General features: G+C 43.0%; 1 protein-coding gene across 2 annotated transcripts in view; it reads left to right on the forward strand.

The window, feature by feature from the left end:
• The window catches only part of LOC118213585 (glypican-6-like), a 230,296-nt gene that overhangs the window by 139,606 nt on the left and 74,845 nt on the right, over positions 1 to 15,845 (forward strand). For both annotated transcript variants that reach the window (XM_035392552.1, XM_035392553.1), the window contains exon 4: positions 3,646 to 3,811. In XM_035392552.1, coding sequence (XP_035248443.1) covers positions 3,646 to 3,811 — 166 coding nt within the window. The remainder of the gene's footprint in view (positions 1 to 3,645; positions 3,812 to 15,845) is intronic.

The raw sequence follows: 15,845 nt of genomic DNA on the forward strand, positions 1-15,845 counted from the left end.
TTTGAGTTATAAATCACTGGTCTTGGCTATAACCCGATAGAGACAGTGTGTCTCTCCGCGTGTTCCTTTACGGGCAGGCCTTAAATTTCTTTAGGCCTGTGCCCTTAGAGAGTGCCTTGTGCACGTCTCTCCAGTTCAGCAGCAAAGAGGATAAGGGAAGAGGAGAGATGGGAACGCACATTCTACATGTGTCTACAGGAAGTACCCAGTCCATGTGATCAGTCTGTCTGGGATCATGTCGTGATTTAGATCGTGACGTGACGTCATTGATCCAAAATGGCGTCCAGTCCTTACACCACTCACTAATACCATGACATACTGTCTATAAGTCTATAAGACTATTATTAGAAGCCTGCACAGTACTTTTCCTCAAGTCTGAAGTTTATATTTCACTTTGTTACCTATAAATGATTTGTAGGGCTGTAAGGCAATGGGAAATCTTATCAAGAAATTCAATAATTACTTCAAAGCAGCTAAGTAAATGTTTTTTGGGGAAAATAATTGGATTCTGACCAGAACCAAAGCAAGCTTTACTTGTGTGAAATATAAATGCAAGGAATAATGTCTACGGCCTATTTCAGCATTTCCCAACCTTTTTTCAACCCTGGAACACTTATAGCGAAAATCTCATGACACACTCTCAGCAACCAAAAACAAATAAATTATAAAAATTATTTGCAGGGAAAATTGGCCAATTGATGTGATTTTTGTATTTATCAAAATACACTTTCTATATTGTCAGAATTAATTAATCTACTGTAACTTATTGTTTGAGTCAGGAACCTCATCAATTTCTTTTGCTGCTTGGTAGACCTATCGTTGTACTCAAAGGCTGTGCATGCTGGTGATATCACTGATTCAGAAACCATCTGTGGCTTTTTTGTCACCTTTTTTGCCACTAACCTCAAGTGGCAGACTCCTTTAACAGTGCCTGTTTCTGATCTCTCAGACAAAGGAAATAATCTCAGTCCTTACTGGAGGTGATTGGTAGTGAGGTGATGCTTAAATTTGCTTGGAGCCATGGCATAGTCAGAGAGTTTCTACCCACATAAGGCGAACCCAAAGGACAAATAACGGTAATAGTATGAAAGCCAAGCCATGAAAAGCCAACATGTGAAATATGCTTCTTGGATTTTACTTAATTGGATCTAGATTTTATTTTAAAAATTATTCTGGATGTTGTGAATAAGATTAATCTAACATTTTTTAAATGCAATTTAGAGTATTGCTCTTGTTTTTGTTTTTTTTACACAGCACACCTGACCTACCTAACAGCACACCAGTGTGGTGGTACACTGGTTGGGTAGTGCTGCAGTACACCATACTGGCCATTTGCTGTTCTAATAATGATGATGATGATATTACTCTTATAATGTTTTTTTATTAATTAGGAATTAATTTCAGAGATCCGTACATATGTGCACTGAGTACAGTATGCTGTTATTTTTCCCTGAAATGGTAAAAAGACAAAAATACAACTAAAAATGACTTCAGATTCTCCCGCCACCACATTCTCCCAACGTCTTGTTCAGCAAGTCATTAAGCCGCCCTGTGTGGTGCTCGCTAGCTCGCTTGCTAATTTGACCCATCCATCAGACTCATCCAGCAGGCCCCTACCACCGGCCATTTGAGGAACAATGCGGAGGAAGTGGAGCTAACGACGCTGCTCCGTCCTCTGCCTCGTCCCTCTGGGCCCCGGCCGGCTTAACGGCCCATGCGCCCGGGCCCCCCTATCGCAATTACCCACCGGGGTCTCTCCATCCGGGGCCGCCCCAAACGTGGCCGCGTCTGGAGACGAGCGGCGCTCCTCGGAGCGAGTTCGCGTTCGGTCAGCGTGGGTTTAATGGCGGCCTCGGCGGATGTGTGACCGGCTTTCGCTGGGCGGGGACGCGGCGGTGGCGGCGTTCGAGGAGGCAGGGGCGAGGTCTCGAGCGCGTGCATCGGGAGAAAAACACACAGGGAGGTGACATAACATTACAAAAGCAACAGGAGACTCACATCATTTGATGGGACAGCATGTGCCACGGGACTGTCCTGATCTGACCTTTATATTTCAAAGATACACCAGCCATTCAACACCCGGGGTTCCCAATTTCTTTTTATCGCTAGGTCCTTTAATATGACTACCCTGTGGCTGAGAATCCCTCATATCAGTAGAATGGCTAATATCTGACCCCTTTATCCAACACACTTATACTTCCACTAGATGACACAACTTGTGATATACAGAAATATGAACAAGAAGTTTTTCTCACCCCCCATTTGGACCCCCTGGGATCCTCCCAAGGTAACCTGTACACTGGCGAGTGCTTGAGACGCTTGAGCGTTTTCAAATCAAAAGTGCATTTAGTACACAGGACCGCTGGCGTCTCCTGTTCTCAGCCATTCAGCTCACTCAGTGCCCCCCCCCCCCCCCCGCCGCCCCCCCTCCCCCACCCCAGCAGCACCGCTCTGAGATGAAAAAGCCTGCTGGAGTGTGACCGCGTCAGGCGGTGATATTTAAGAGCTCATCTTTTCCATTCCCTGGAACGCAGCCCGTCATTGTGAACCTCAACTTCTGTCAGACGCCCTCCCCAAAGTGACCCGCCCCAGTGCTGCATGCTGACTTTGGAGGAAAGCAAAAAAGAGGGGAAGGCTGACATTAACCCCCTGAGCTCAAGGTGTATTTTGATGTTTGTTTGTTTATTTATTTATTTTATTTGTGTGACTGTATACACATGGAGGTTTTACCTGCCAGTTTTTGTTCCCTCGCCACTGAAAAGAAGCATGTTTTAGCAGAGTTTTAACTATGTATGCCATGTCATATACCTGGATTAAGCCATCAACTGGCCTAATAGACAGGCCTTATCAGCACTGACAAATCAGCACTGCTATTGGACAGGGAGAGGAGGTCTGCAGGGAGCATCTAAGCCAAAGAGTCGTATTCCCATTGGATAGAAATCAGTAGTTGAGGGACCCAAACCCAAGGAGCTGCCTTTTCATTGGACGCAAAACAAGAAATAATTGAGGGCACTCACAGGAAGCAGCAGCCACTTGAACCAAAGATCTGCTCTACCATTGGACACAAATCTGTGAAGCACTCTGTCTTCTATATTCCATACATAAGGTACCGTGTCCGTGACCTCAGGCCCATGTAGTTTCAGCATCCAGCTTACAGGGAAAAATATCGAGAAAAGACACAGGATGTCCCAAACTCTGATGCCAATACCAGGATAGACAAAAATGGCCATGCGTTTTCTTTGTGTTTATTCTAAGCACATCACTGACTGCCATATAAGACGGGTGTGAGACAAGAGGCCCACTGTGAGTGATGAGTGGTGACAGGCAGCCTACCTGTCAGACTCAACACTATCTGGGTTTCTGCTTTGAGCTGTCATGGCCATGGCATGCGCACGCAGAAATCTCTGCCCATGGAAAGCTCATGTTTCTGCTCATCATCAGTTGTGCTCATAAAAATACGTAATGGAAAGAGCAGACCATTCAGCCTATTGATTTTGCCTTAGCAATTTTGTCGTCTGGTCCATATAAAACTTACGAACTTGAAGCGTTTCCGATGTAAATCTTTCACTTTGTAGTATTTTCACTGCAGTGTTACTCGTTGCTATCGTAACACTAACTACAAAGTGCTGTGCCGTGTGTTCCCAGGTCAGCTTCACGCCGTCCTGCATCCGAGCCCTGACCAAGATGCTGTACTGCCCGTACTGCCGAAGCCTGCCCTCCGTGAAGCCCTGCGGGAACTACTGCCTCAACGTCCTGAAGGGCTGCCTGGCCAACCAGGCCGACCTGGACCCTGAGTGGAACCAGTTCATCGGTAAGACACCTGCTTCGTCCTGCCTCCAAATCACCTCTGCTTCCTTTCATCCATATTGTTAAGTTGGGTTTACAAGCTACGAGGTGTTTGTATCTTGAGCTGTGTTTTTTTATTTGTTATTTTATTTGTTTTATTTGTTCTTTGGTGGTCGTCTCACCGTGTGAAGCCGCTTCCTGTTGGATTCGACAGTTTGCGCTCATTGCCATTTCCTACCGTTTCCTGGCTTCCTGCTGCATCACTTTGGTTCAGAAAATTCCTGGGGGGGTGTTAGGAGAGGAGAGAGAGAGGAGCTGTATTTCTGTGCTCGGGATTGTGTGTAGCTGTTCAGCGGGATGTCATGTAGCTCCTGTTGTTGAACATTTTCCAAGACTGAGCACATGAAAATAACACCCCCCCTTCCCTCCCCCCCTCTATTTATTTAGGCCGATACTTTATCTCAGAGCGTGGGAGCTGTTTAAAAACCTGGAGAGAGCTCCACTGGAGCATGCTGGCGAGTAGCGCTTTCAGAAGCGTCAGACGAGCCAGCCATCAGAGCGGGAGCAGGGCTAGGACGTCTGCATCGCGGAACGCAGAGAGACACTTCCTGTACAGCATCTCAGCTCCGCGTGAGATGTATCCAACCTAGGTGACATGTGTTTTAAAGAAGCTGGAAGGAAATAAAAAAAAGAGATTTAGAAAAGAGGTTTCTATTTTTGGCTTTGGGGTGATGTATAGAGAAACAGGGAATGTTTGAGAATGTTGAGCTGGAGTGACTTTTATTGTACGCTCTTTGGTAGAGTTTCATAGATGCTGAAGTTTAGAGTCCAATAAGGGGCTTGGTTAACTTAAAATAGAGTTGCAAATATAATTTAAAATTCATAAAAAATATAATTGTCTCATGTTCATTACACCATTTTACCAATTATATAGACGATGCAACTGTAGTGACACGGTCAGGTGTTAAAGTGTTTTTTCGTCTTCTTTAAAGCATTTAATGTCTCTGAACTGAATTTGAGGCAACACTATCTTCACTAAATGATATTTATCATTTCACACTAATGGCATGACTAAGATGTTCTCCGTGAGAAGCATAGCTTTAGTGGTTGAATGGTGTCAAGAGCACCTGTATCTGAAATTACATTGAACCCTCTCTAAGAGTGCAGAAGCTAATTATTTCCCTCATTGGAGATATTCTTTCTCATCCACTGGACATGCATTTGTGGTAGGATAGAATAAAAATCCTTGTCTTTTTACATTTTTTTTAACTTTTTTCTTTTTTTAAGAGCTCTGACATTTCATATTCATTTTAGCCCTAAAGATTTTCAATTAGCGTATGGTCAGGCTGCAAAGAGATATTGATTTGGCTTTTGGAGAACAAGTGTCTGCTCCTGTGAGCATGTTTCAGGTCAATAACCTCCCTGCATGCTTTTTTAATATTTATTGAGCTGCAATGAATAGATCAGAGATGGAGTTCTTTTTTTCTCATAAAGAGTCGACCTTTGCTCAGCCTTCTACCCATGACATTAATGCAGTCTCATTGTGTGGCTTATGCAACTCATTTTAGACACAACATATGAAAGACTGACATGCACAATTATAATACTATTGTTGCAGAAAGCATGCATGGTATGAATTTACCCTCACTTCATTTATACTCCCTTTTGTTGTTAGTCATTCTGGATAAATGTGTCTACTTAAAGAATGTAACATAATGTGACGCTCGACTCAATGGTTAGATTCATCATCCAGAATGACCTTCCCCATTCTGTCAGGGAGGCAGATTCACTGGCTGTTTTCTGCAAACTTCTAAAGCTCACATTTTCAGACAACAGCCAAATATTTGCATTAAATAAAATAAATAAGTAAACCCATTCCACACAGTGGCCTGCTCAGATGCAATCGCTCCTCGTTATGTTCTACCTTGAAATCGATTATGAAATCACTGTGAGAGAACGCATTCAATTTATACAGATTTCAGTCTGATAATGAGACGGTCCATCCATTAGAGCATCCGTAGGCTTGGCTTCGGTAAGGACCGCAAAGGAATCCAGGACACTTGTTAACAGACTCTCCCTCTCAGAGACCACCGTAATCCCTTCTGTGTGTGCTTCTGAAAACGGAATTCTGTTTCTTAACCCAGGAATCCTTCCATCTCCCAGATCTCCTTTCCTTTTGCCCACAAAGCTATTCCATATTGGGACCATGAAAAAATATTTTATACACATTTTTTTTAACATGTATTGAAAGTTCGAATCCAGCTGTAGCTTCCTAGATGCATCATTTATGAGAATTTTTAGATACTGTATCTGTGAGACGATATCCTTAATGTAGCAAGGTTTGAGTTTGTACACCTGCGCTGGTTCTTCCAGTGATTAACATGTTTGTCTGGATTAACCTGTGCTAATAATCATTCCTTGCCATTTACCATTTCAGTCTATTCCAGATCGCATTTTTTTTCACGCAATGGAAGTGAAAGGGAACCATCGTCATATCTATAATTTAGTATGATCTGTAATATTCATCAAATGTTGTATCGCTATGGTGGAGAGATGAACTCCAGAAAACATTGCTGATTCCAAACTTTACTGAACAGCGGCTTCTTTGCCCAACTGCAGATGCATTCAGCATTCGTTTCCCAGTTTCCTGTATGAGCTGGAGAAATGTCTGGAGAAATGCCCCGCGATTCGCTGGGGACAGGTTTATATCCAAACATTTTGGAGATCCTGTATTGTGTCATTTAGCTTCCAGGTATGATGGATGTGGGCTTCAACGGTTATACTGATGGGAACTGATGCAATATCATGCATCGTTTCATGAAATCAGATTTATTTCTAAAGCAGGAAAAGCATTGAGAAAATTCAGTATGGTATTTGTGTGTACGTCCTCACAGTCACTGAGCCAGTCACTAAAATCAATGAGAAACACTGTGTGAGAACAAAAGCTTAATATGTTTGCATACATTTGCAGCTCAAACGGAAGAGCAAGGTACTGCTGTGGTTAGATTGAACACCTTCCACGGCCACCTCTTCTGATGTTCTTTGCTGTGGTGACTGACAGAAATAGGCTGACTTCGAGGCTTCTAATAAAATGGATCCTGAAGGTCTTTGGAGGCGGATGTGAAACACGTCAGCATTGCCCTTCAGAAATCTTCATTTCATAACCCAAATGGGCAGCACAGTCCTGCTGCAGCTCTTGCCCTTCTCATATTCCTACTGCTGTACCTGCTCTGGTCCCTGGTCATGGTCCTGCTCTCCCTGCCATACCTGCTCCCTCCCTAGCTCCTGCTCCTTCACCTCCTGCTTCTGATCTTGCTCCTGCTCCTTTACCTCCTGCTTCTGATCTTGCTCCTGCTCCTTCACCTCCTGCTTCTGATCTTACTCCTGCTGTTTCACCTCCTGCTTCTGATCTTGCTCCCGCCCTAGCTCCTGCTTCTTCACCTCCAGCTTCTGATCTTGCTCCCACCCTAGCTCCTGCCCCTTCACCTCCTGCTCCTGATCTTGCGCCCGCCCTAGCACCTGCCCCTTCACCTCCTTCACATTGCTATCCCCCCACATGCTGCTTTACAGGGTTAAGCACAGCAGTACAAAAAAAAAAAAACCACACCAATGAGTGTAATACTGTACATGCACTTGAAACACTCTCACAGTTTGTGCAGAAAGTAGCGTCTGCTATCTGGGTCAGTTCAATTACTTTCTGTAATACCATGTTTTGGTATTCCCCTCCAACATCCCCCTTTACCCATGATGACCTTTCTTTCATACATTATTCTTTAAAAAGCAATCTTTTTTTCAGTTATTTGTTTTAAAAGGCAGCATTCTTGTCAGATTGTAGGACAGGCTACCTTGGGCCAAAGGCAAGTGGAGACAGTCTTTCACAAGCAAGGCTAAATACAAAACTCTTCCTGAATGAGGCTGCTCATCCCTGTGTGCCTTCGCACCAGCAGCACATCTGCCAGTGGGGGGCAGTGTGGAGCAGTGCCGACATAGCCAGTGTTTGCGCTGTAACTCAGTGTTACAGTAAGAGCTCAGCTGGGGCGCCGCTGCTGTACTCTGGAGAAGAGTTCCCATCCACATTAAAAATGACGAAAGAGCGTAAGTAATTTAAGCCGCCCTTAACGAGGAAGTAAAAACAATAACTCAGTGGCGAGAAGAAGAGGAGGAAGAACCTGAGAACTCCGCCACAGTGCCGTTCCGCTCGGGCGTGATTGATTACTTTTGGCCCCCTGATGATTCTAACGGTGGTCAGAGGTGTTATTGTAGCTGACCACACTGCATTATTCTCTATCAGGACACGCACAGCATAAGGCTTTTTCTCTGAAAGTATCTCTTCTAATCTCGACTAATGGGCGGCTTTGCAAGCCCGCCTGTGGTTTTAGGCTAAAAATTGCTCCGGTTTTTTCCATGCATTTGTTGTTGGCTGGTCGGCCGCGCTCCACTTTTGTTTTATTTTTATATGGTGGAGTGGTTGTGAGGCGTAATTTGTTAGCTATGGAGTACACGTTGGTCGAATGCCCTATGGCCGCGGTCGGATGGTTGTGGTTTTGCTGATCTCTGGTCGAAGCCCAGGGAAAGCACAGATGCTTCAATTCTCGGAGGTCTCCTGTAAGAGGAACCGTCCTCCCCAAGGCCAGACATGCAACGAATGCCGCAGTCTGGCCAAACAGACCGCAAGGAGGCACGGCCCATATGAAACCTTCCAGGACAAACACCCTGCTGAAGGTTTCACTACTTTTTTTACCATGAGCACCTCCACCTCAGTTAAAACCCTTAACCCTAGTATTTTCCAGCTATAGGCTTTAATTAATTGACTGCTGTAGACACTAGTAGACTGAATTATGTCAAATCTTTTATGCCATTTTATCCCAAATATATTTACAGTTATACATTTATCAATTAAGGACAACATAAATATGTAGAAATGACAATGATCACACAGCAATATTGAGAAGATTTGCTACCCAAGGGTGATGTTATCTGAGTGTCTGAAATGCCTTTTCTGAAATAAGGAACTTGGAACTGAAATTCCTTCACAGATCCCTGGGTATGAACTGGGTAGGATGATAGTCTTCTGAGGACGATCTCTCCAGCCATCTAACAGGATGGACTGTGCAGCAGTGTGAGGAATATTTACAATATTTTCATTTATAAGCCTTGATTTTTCTTTTTCTTTCTATCTTATCTGCTACCTTTCTCAATAAACAATTTCCCAGTTTAACCCCCAACCCCACCCCCCCACCCCCCAAACCAGACTGTCCTGCCCCTCTGTGGCACTTGCGCATGAAAACGCCCCATAACATTGCCTGAGAGATCAAAATAGTTTAAATGAGTTTACTTTTATGATATTGTTTCCTTTCTGAGAGGCATGTGAGACTCAAGGCCAGGATGCTCATGATAAAAGATTTCCAGGCCACGAAAGGGCTGTTCTCTCCATCACTACAAAATACAACATTGCTCTGAAAGAAATTACAGTTGGTGGCTTTCTTTTACAGGGTTATATACCCTCACAAATCCATTGTGTAGCCATCTTATTATATTGTGACATCTTTAGTGGTTGATGGTTTGGACATCAAGCTCCACTGTGATGGGATTTTCAGCATCAGTATTATGTTCCCTCATAAATTTATTTTCTTATTTTGATGGGTTGCCTCTCTCTCATACATTATGAGAGAGATATGTTTTTGGTTACCAGGAATGTAAATTGAAAAGGAAAACGATGCATTTTCTCTTTCCTTCAGATTTTTACCAGGCTGGAATTCAGCATATGCAGTAAGGTCTCCACAGTGGTGATCTAAAGTACCAATTGCAATAAGCGGAAAATAAAGAGTGAATTTTATTTGTTCCAAGTAGGACCTTTGGCTCTTCCGTTTATCCAGTGGTTGCCCTTGGAGAGGCAAGCTTCTCTGACTTAACTCTGAATGTATCTGTGTTAAAACATATTCTCCCCGGAATCAGATGATTCCATTTGTTTATCAACTGTGGAAACAGGTGGAGCTGTAGCTGTAAAGTGGCACCTTCTTGCAAACTTTGCTCAGCAAATGTATGAATTCTTGGTGCCGGACTGAATATGAAACCAATATCAGAAGGAGGCCTTCTCTGGTGTGGAGGGAAAAAGCTCAAAAGTGCCTCAGAAGTAGATTTAATATATTTTTTTCAAATATTGTGCCATTCTGGGTATCAGCTGAGTAGGCTATAATTTTTTTTTTTTTTTTAATTGTTAAAAATATAAGCAAAAATCATGATTTATTTGAATGAGTATTTAGGGTTCCAAGCACGTACTGTTGTGTTTGCTGAAATTTCTTTCTGTTTCTTTCTCTCTGATAAAAGCATCTGTAGCTCAGAGGTCCTACAGCAGAGCGGTATGCAATGAGGGCCATATCTGTTTCTGGTTTCCATGCCGACTCCTGGCCTTAATTACTTCATCAGCCCTAATATTTACGTCATTACGTTTCTGGATTAACACATGAATGACAGTCGAAGACCAGTGAACCTGTGGTGTGTACAGCCAATTGGCTTATTTAGCCAGGGTAATTGGAAATGAAAACCTGCATACACATTAGTCCTCCAGGACTGGAACTGCTTACCCTAGTCCTCGAGCAGCCATATTCGGTAGGTGGGCTGCTATGGCCCCCCACCACTCAGCAATGAGTTTTATGGTCCCACACGTGGCAATTCAGTTTTCAATCTGAGATCCCACGGCTGGGAGTTGCTGGGGAAAAAAAAACTGAATTTTGATGTCCTTGATTCATAAACATGTCAAAGTTATGGCTTAACACAAAATTAGCCATAACTTACAAACTGTCTGGCCGGTCCTCACAAAACCTTTATTTGTCTGTCTGTCTGTCTATCTTGTCTGTTTTCCGTAATGTTTTCCGTGTCTATTTTTGCAATGTGTGCTTGGAACCCTATAATTGCTGCTTGCAGCTATATTTGACATTGTGTTTCCTTTGGTCGGTGAAACAGCTGAAAACCCCTAAAAAATGGAATGTCGGGTTTGTGGATTGCCGTAGAATTCTAGAAACAACCAATAGTAACTCTTCTCGTTTGATAATGCACAGCAAACCTTTGTCATGGATTCAAGTGTCATTTTATGTGTTCACGTGGATTTCTAGAATGCTCTGTTAAAACCAATGAGGATGTGCTGTGAATGCAACGCGCGAAGCATTCACTTTAATTTGCGGATGCCTGCACTAATTGCACAGTGCCATTAGCAAGCCAAAAACACAGAACTCAAAAAAAGCTTTATTAATTCAGCGTTGCTCACTCTTACGGCGATAATGATATGTGGAGCTAAGCCTTTGACTTTTAATTTATTGTGACTCATAGGAGTTCAGGCAGAATGCTGTTGCAATTTAACCTATTCTTAGTGCATTTGCCCGTGGTGTTAAATCGACTCCAACAAAGCAAAAACAACCTTCAAGTTAATTTAGCACCAAACATTGTTGTGAACCAATGACTCTAAAGTTTGAAACTTTATTACTGGAGTTAGGTTTGAGGTTTGGCTCAATTAAGGTAAACACGCATTCAGCAAGATTGCAAATGTGTAATTCAACACGGTGTAATTTTGATTTTTTGAAATATAGTGTACCACAAACTGTTGCTATGATGAGTGTAGGGCCTGGTTTAGTGGATTTGTTTCATTATGATGCTATAATCACCTACCACTGGTATTGTACCATCTTCTTTCCGTTCAAGCTTTTTCATTTTTCTTTTTTCTCTTTCCCTGCTCTGTGCAGGACAGGGAACCGTCTGCAAATCTGTAGCAACGCTGAGCGGTGGCAAAAGGTTTTAGTTCACATTCGTGTGTTAGCACTGCTACGCTGGTGCATTTAAAATTTACAATTCTGTCTACTCTTGGAATGACTGTCATTTTGTCTTCAAAAGCTATATTATGAAGGGTATTATATTTCTGCCACCACTTTGTACCCTTGTGAAAAGGAAAGGCCAAAAACTGCCCTCTGATTTTATCTCCCTTAGGGAGCGATGCACAGATGCTGCTTTTGAAATGCACCTGTAAAAGGCTTTGTTCATCCATCAGCGGATGAGCTTGTTAAAATATTGAAAAGTGTTGAGCATGACACCTCGGCCAGTAATGCTGCCAAAGAGCGCAGAGAATATTTTTAATCATATTTTGTTGAAATAATTGTCATGTATCCCTCTATGAATAAGATGTGCAAACATGCGCATTAGCATTACTACACAGAAGAATGGAGCAGCATAGTGTTTGTGGTGAGCCCACTCTAAACAGCACCGAATGGCGAAGCCGTGGTAACGCACTTGACAAAAAAAACAAAAAAAAACCTGTAACTCTGCTGCTTGGACTCCCGTGGGAGAAATGAGAGATGTGTGGAAAGAACGGGCTTCATTTCCGGTTATCGGCACAGAGTGGGATGAGCCTTCATCGGAGCTACAGGCAGTTCACCCACTCCTCAAGTCAATGATTTCTTCAAACAACAAAAAAAAAAACCCTGAGGCACAATCCTCCACCTCTGCAGGAAAACCACATACGCCTCTGGTGGGCTTTGGGTTCGTCAGTGCTCGTTTTTAGTCCAAAGCGTTAAGCCCCGAGCTGCGCTGAGCTCGGGGTCATTGCGGGGTCACCGTGGGCTAACCGTGGGGCTGTATTGGTGAGGGTGAGATGTGGGGAATTGTGGGATGCAGCAAACAGCTGGAGAACTGTATCTTAATGGCACAAACTCTATTTCCAATAGAAGGTGGAAGCGCTGTGCTAGTGGTGCTTGTTCTTTCTGACTGTGTATTCAGTCAGATCCCCTACTCTGTTGATGCCTGGCAATGCAAACCCAGCACTCAAAAGACCCCTTGGGTTTGACAGTGTCACATGCAAAAGGTCACATGAGTGCAAGTGCTGGTGCATCGCACCTTCCCTCCTTCCAGTAAATTTAATCAAAATGTTTCATTGTCTTATTGGCATACCAATCGATACATACGTCCTTATATACCAATACATATAGAACTACATCTGCATCTGCGTACATTACCACAGCACCAGAGGACAGGTCAACTACGCCGAAGTTTGACAGAGCACACTGCATATATGGAGATGTATGGAGATATCTTCAATTCAAAACATGACAATGTCCGAGCCTAAAGGGCCGGAGTAATCCGAGGGAATGGTTAAGAGATCAAGATAAATAAATTACCTCAGTTAATCCTGAGAGAATCTGGAGAGGGCATCACCCGAAGAAGTAATGAGCCAAGGCTGTTACCCATGCAGTGCATCGCACCTAAAGCCCTTACCAATATTACACCTGTATATTGTACAGCAGGAATCCTTTAAAGTCACATATCAGCGTGAAGACTTCTCCATTAGCCTTAGCTACAGGGGGTGTAAGATGATTGGTAGCCTTGTGAATCACTGAGTGGGCCTCGCAGAGCTGTAGAGGGGCACGTTCGTGCCGAGCATGACTGGAGATTTGTAAATCCCACCCACCCCCATCCCCCTTCCGTTTTTAATCCGTTCGGTCCCACCGCGGGTCTTGCCGGCTGTCCGGTGATCCTGACTGACATCTTAATGGAAGCAGAGTCACGGGAAACAAAGGAGGGAGCAGTGTTTTAATGAGCCCAGAGCTACTGAAGGAAATGTGAAAATTACCTCTTTTCTTTAAATATAGAGAACCTGTTTGGAGCAATCACAGAAGGGTGAATCAGAATGTTTAACCTGTGACTTACATTGAACTGTAAAGGCAGCTCATTCTCTGATTGATTTACATTTTATGTGGTTTCTGCCCTCGGTACATACATGCTTAAAGACAACTAAGGAGAAGCCTAAACATGTCTTTTCCGTGCTGTGATTGGTTAGTTAATCAGTGTTTTGTAGGGCACAGAGCTGCGCAATAAAATGATCTCAGTAAAACTGATAAAGTTAACCACAAAAACATTTTTATCCAATTATTTTCAGTGGCCATTATTTTGCATCCAATTGTGCCTGTGCTGCTCAGACTAGAACATCACTTAGTCTGCATACAGGGAAATGCGACATGGACAGCCAGTTACACCACAGGTATAGGCTTACGAAGCAGCTTGCACATTTGATACTGCTGATGAATGACCACAGCTGTTGAGCTAGAAAGACGTGAAGATGACCCAGTCTGGGAGTGACTGAGACTGTGAGGAGAGTGGAGAGCTTGTTTCATGCTCTTTAGTCAAGTCAAGTCAAAGTTTATTTATATAGCACATTTACAACAACCGCAGTTGACCAAAGTGCTTGAACAAGCTTAAAATACCAAAAATGAATATAAAAGTAATAAAAATAAGAATAAAAGGAAACATAAACATAGTAATAAAAGAATTATAGAGAAGATAAAAACAAGGTGACAAGCTCAACTCGAATTGAATGCCAACGAGAAGAGGTGGGTCTTCAGCAGAAGTTTACATGATGGTTTGGAACTGCTCTTCACCAGCAGTTTGGAATGACTGTCACTGTTCTCCTGTTCGTCTTACTATCACACTAACCTTCACTATCAGTCCTACTCTCCCTGAAACCATCCCCCACTGTCACCCTCACTATCACTGTTTCACATTCACTATTCCTCTCACCATTGTACGCACACTCACTATTTCACTAGCACTCACTATTGTCATCTCTCATTGTTCATTTTCATTATCACTATCGTTCAGGCTCGCTCTGTCAGTGTCACACACTATTACTCTCACCTTTACTATCAGTCTCTCTATTACTTTCCCTGTTGCTTTAACTAACAGTCTGATGCACAGGATCCCTCTGTCACAATATCACACTCACTCTCGCTATCATTCTCAGCAACACTGTCAGTCTGTCACTCTCATTGTTACCCGTGCTATGACTGTCACTTCTCACTGAGCCCAGCTCATGTGTAACACCAGTTTAGCAGTGAGCCACCTCGTATTTATTAACAAGGGCATTTAATAAGAGAGAAGAATGTGCACATTGGCATTCAAGGCCATTTGCACTTTAATTACTGAGCGCTTCCGTTTGGCCAAGTACCTAGTCACAAACATTGACATTGTCGTTTAATGACGGGCTTAAAGGTCAGTTAAAGAAACAATGTATTAGAAATAATGTGGACAGATTGGGTGGATTCACATTTCTGTGGCCTAATGGAAGAAAGTTATCAGTCAAGTGCTCTGGTGCCAAAAGTGCCCTGCGTCATACCTGATTGGGGCATTGTTTTTCTTTGTTTGGCAGCCTGATGGACATAGGTTCTGATAGGCAGAAGTCACACAATTCTCAGGCTGTGCGCAAGCTTTTCTGTTTGACGAAAGTGTCAGTCGGCTTGTTTGGAGAAAGGTGCACATGCATCGGCATGGGAAAAAAGGCTCCTAATGTAACTGCAGAGCTTTTGTTCCCTTAACAGTGAGCAGCAAATTGAATGTGCTAATTTCAGCAAATACACAGTGTGCATTATTAACTTAATTAATTTAAATACTATTTAAAGCTACATAATAACATCTTCAATTTCCTGTGCAGCTGTCAATAACATTCCCTCTCTGCATTCTCTTCATTATTTCCCCTAATTGAGATTTAGGCCTGTGTCGTCCTTTGTTGACTCCTTTGTCACCACAGCGTAAGTGATACGCATTGATTTCAATCCCTCATTTCTTTTTAATTGCATGGTTTGTTTCGCTGTGTAACGGGACCTGGCCACAGCCGCACCGATCTTGACGATTCAAAAGTCAATATTTCCGGCCCTCTTTGAAGGTCTAAATAAATACTCACCTTGCTAATGCTGAATTTCTAACAGGGCAGCTTTAATCCAGGGGGCTTTTCTGTTCAAACAGAACTGTTCATTTTTGCCTGGTGTAAGGGAATTGACAGGGGAAGGTCTAGGGGAAATTTATTGTCCTAATTTTATCATTTTTATTAATGTGATATTTATCAAGTAAGGATCGATTTCCTTTTTTGTTCATTGGGGAAAGCATTAATATGCACCACTGCTTTGTTAGAGGATTTGTAGGCATTTTTTTGTTGTTTATTGCTTAAAAAAAAGAACCTCCAGCTCTTGGCACCAGATGGAATTTTGAGATGCGGGTCGTTGGAGCAGCCTGAGTGAGATTCGCAA

The sequence above is a fragment of the Anguilla anguilla genome, chromosome 15 (assembly GCF_013347855.1).
Source record: "Anguilla anguilla isolate fAngAng1 chromosome 15, fAngAng1.pri, whole genome shotgun sequence".
NCBI lineage: Eukaryota > Metazoa > Chordata > Actinopteri > Anguilliformes > Anguillidae > Anguilla > Anguilla anguilla.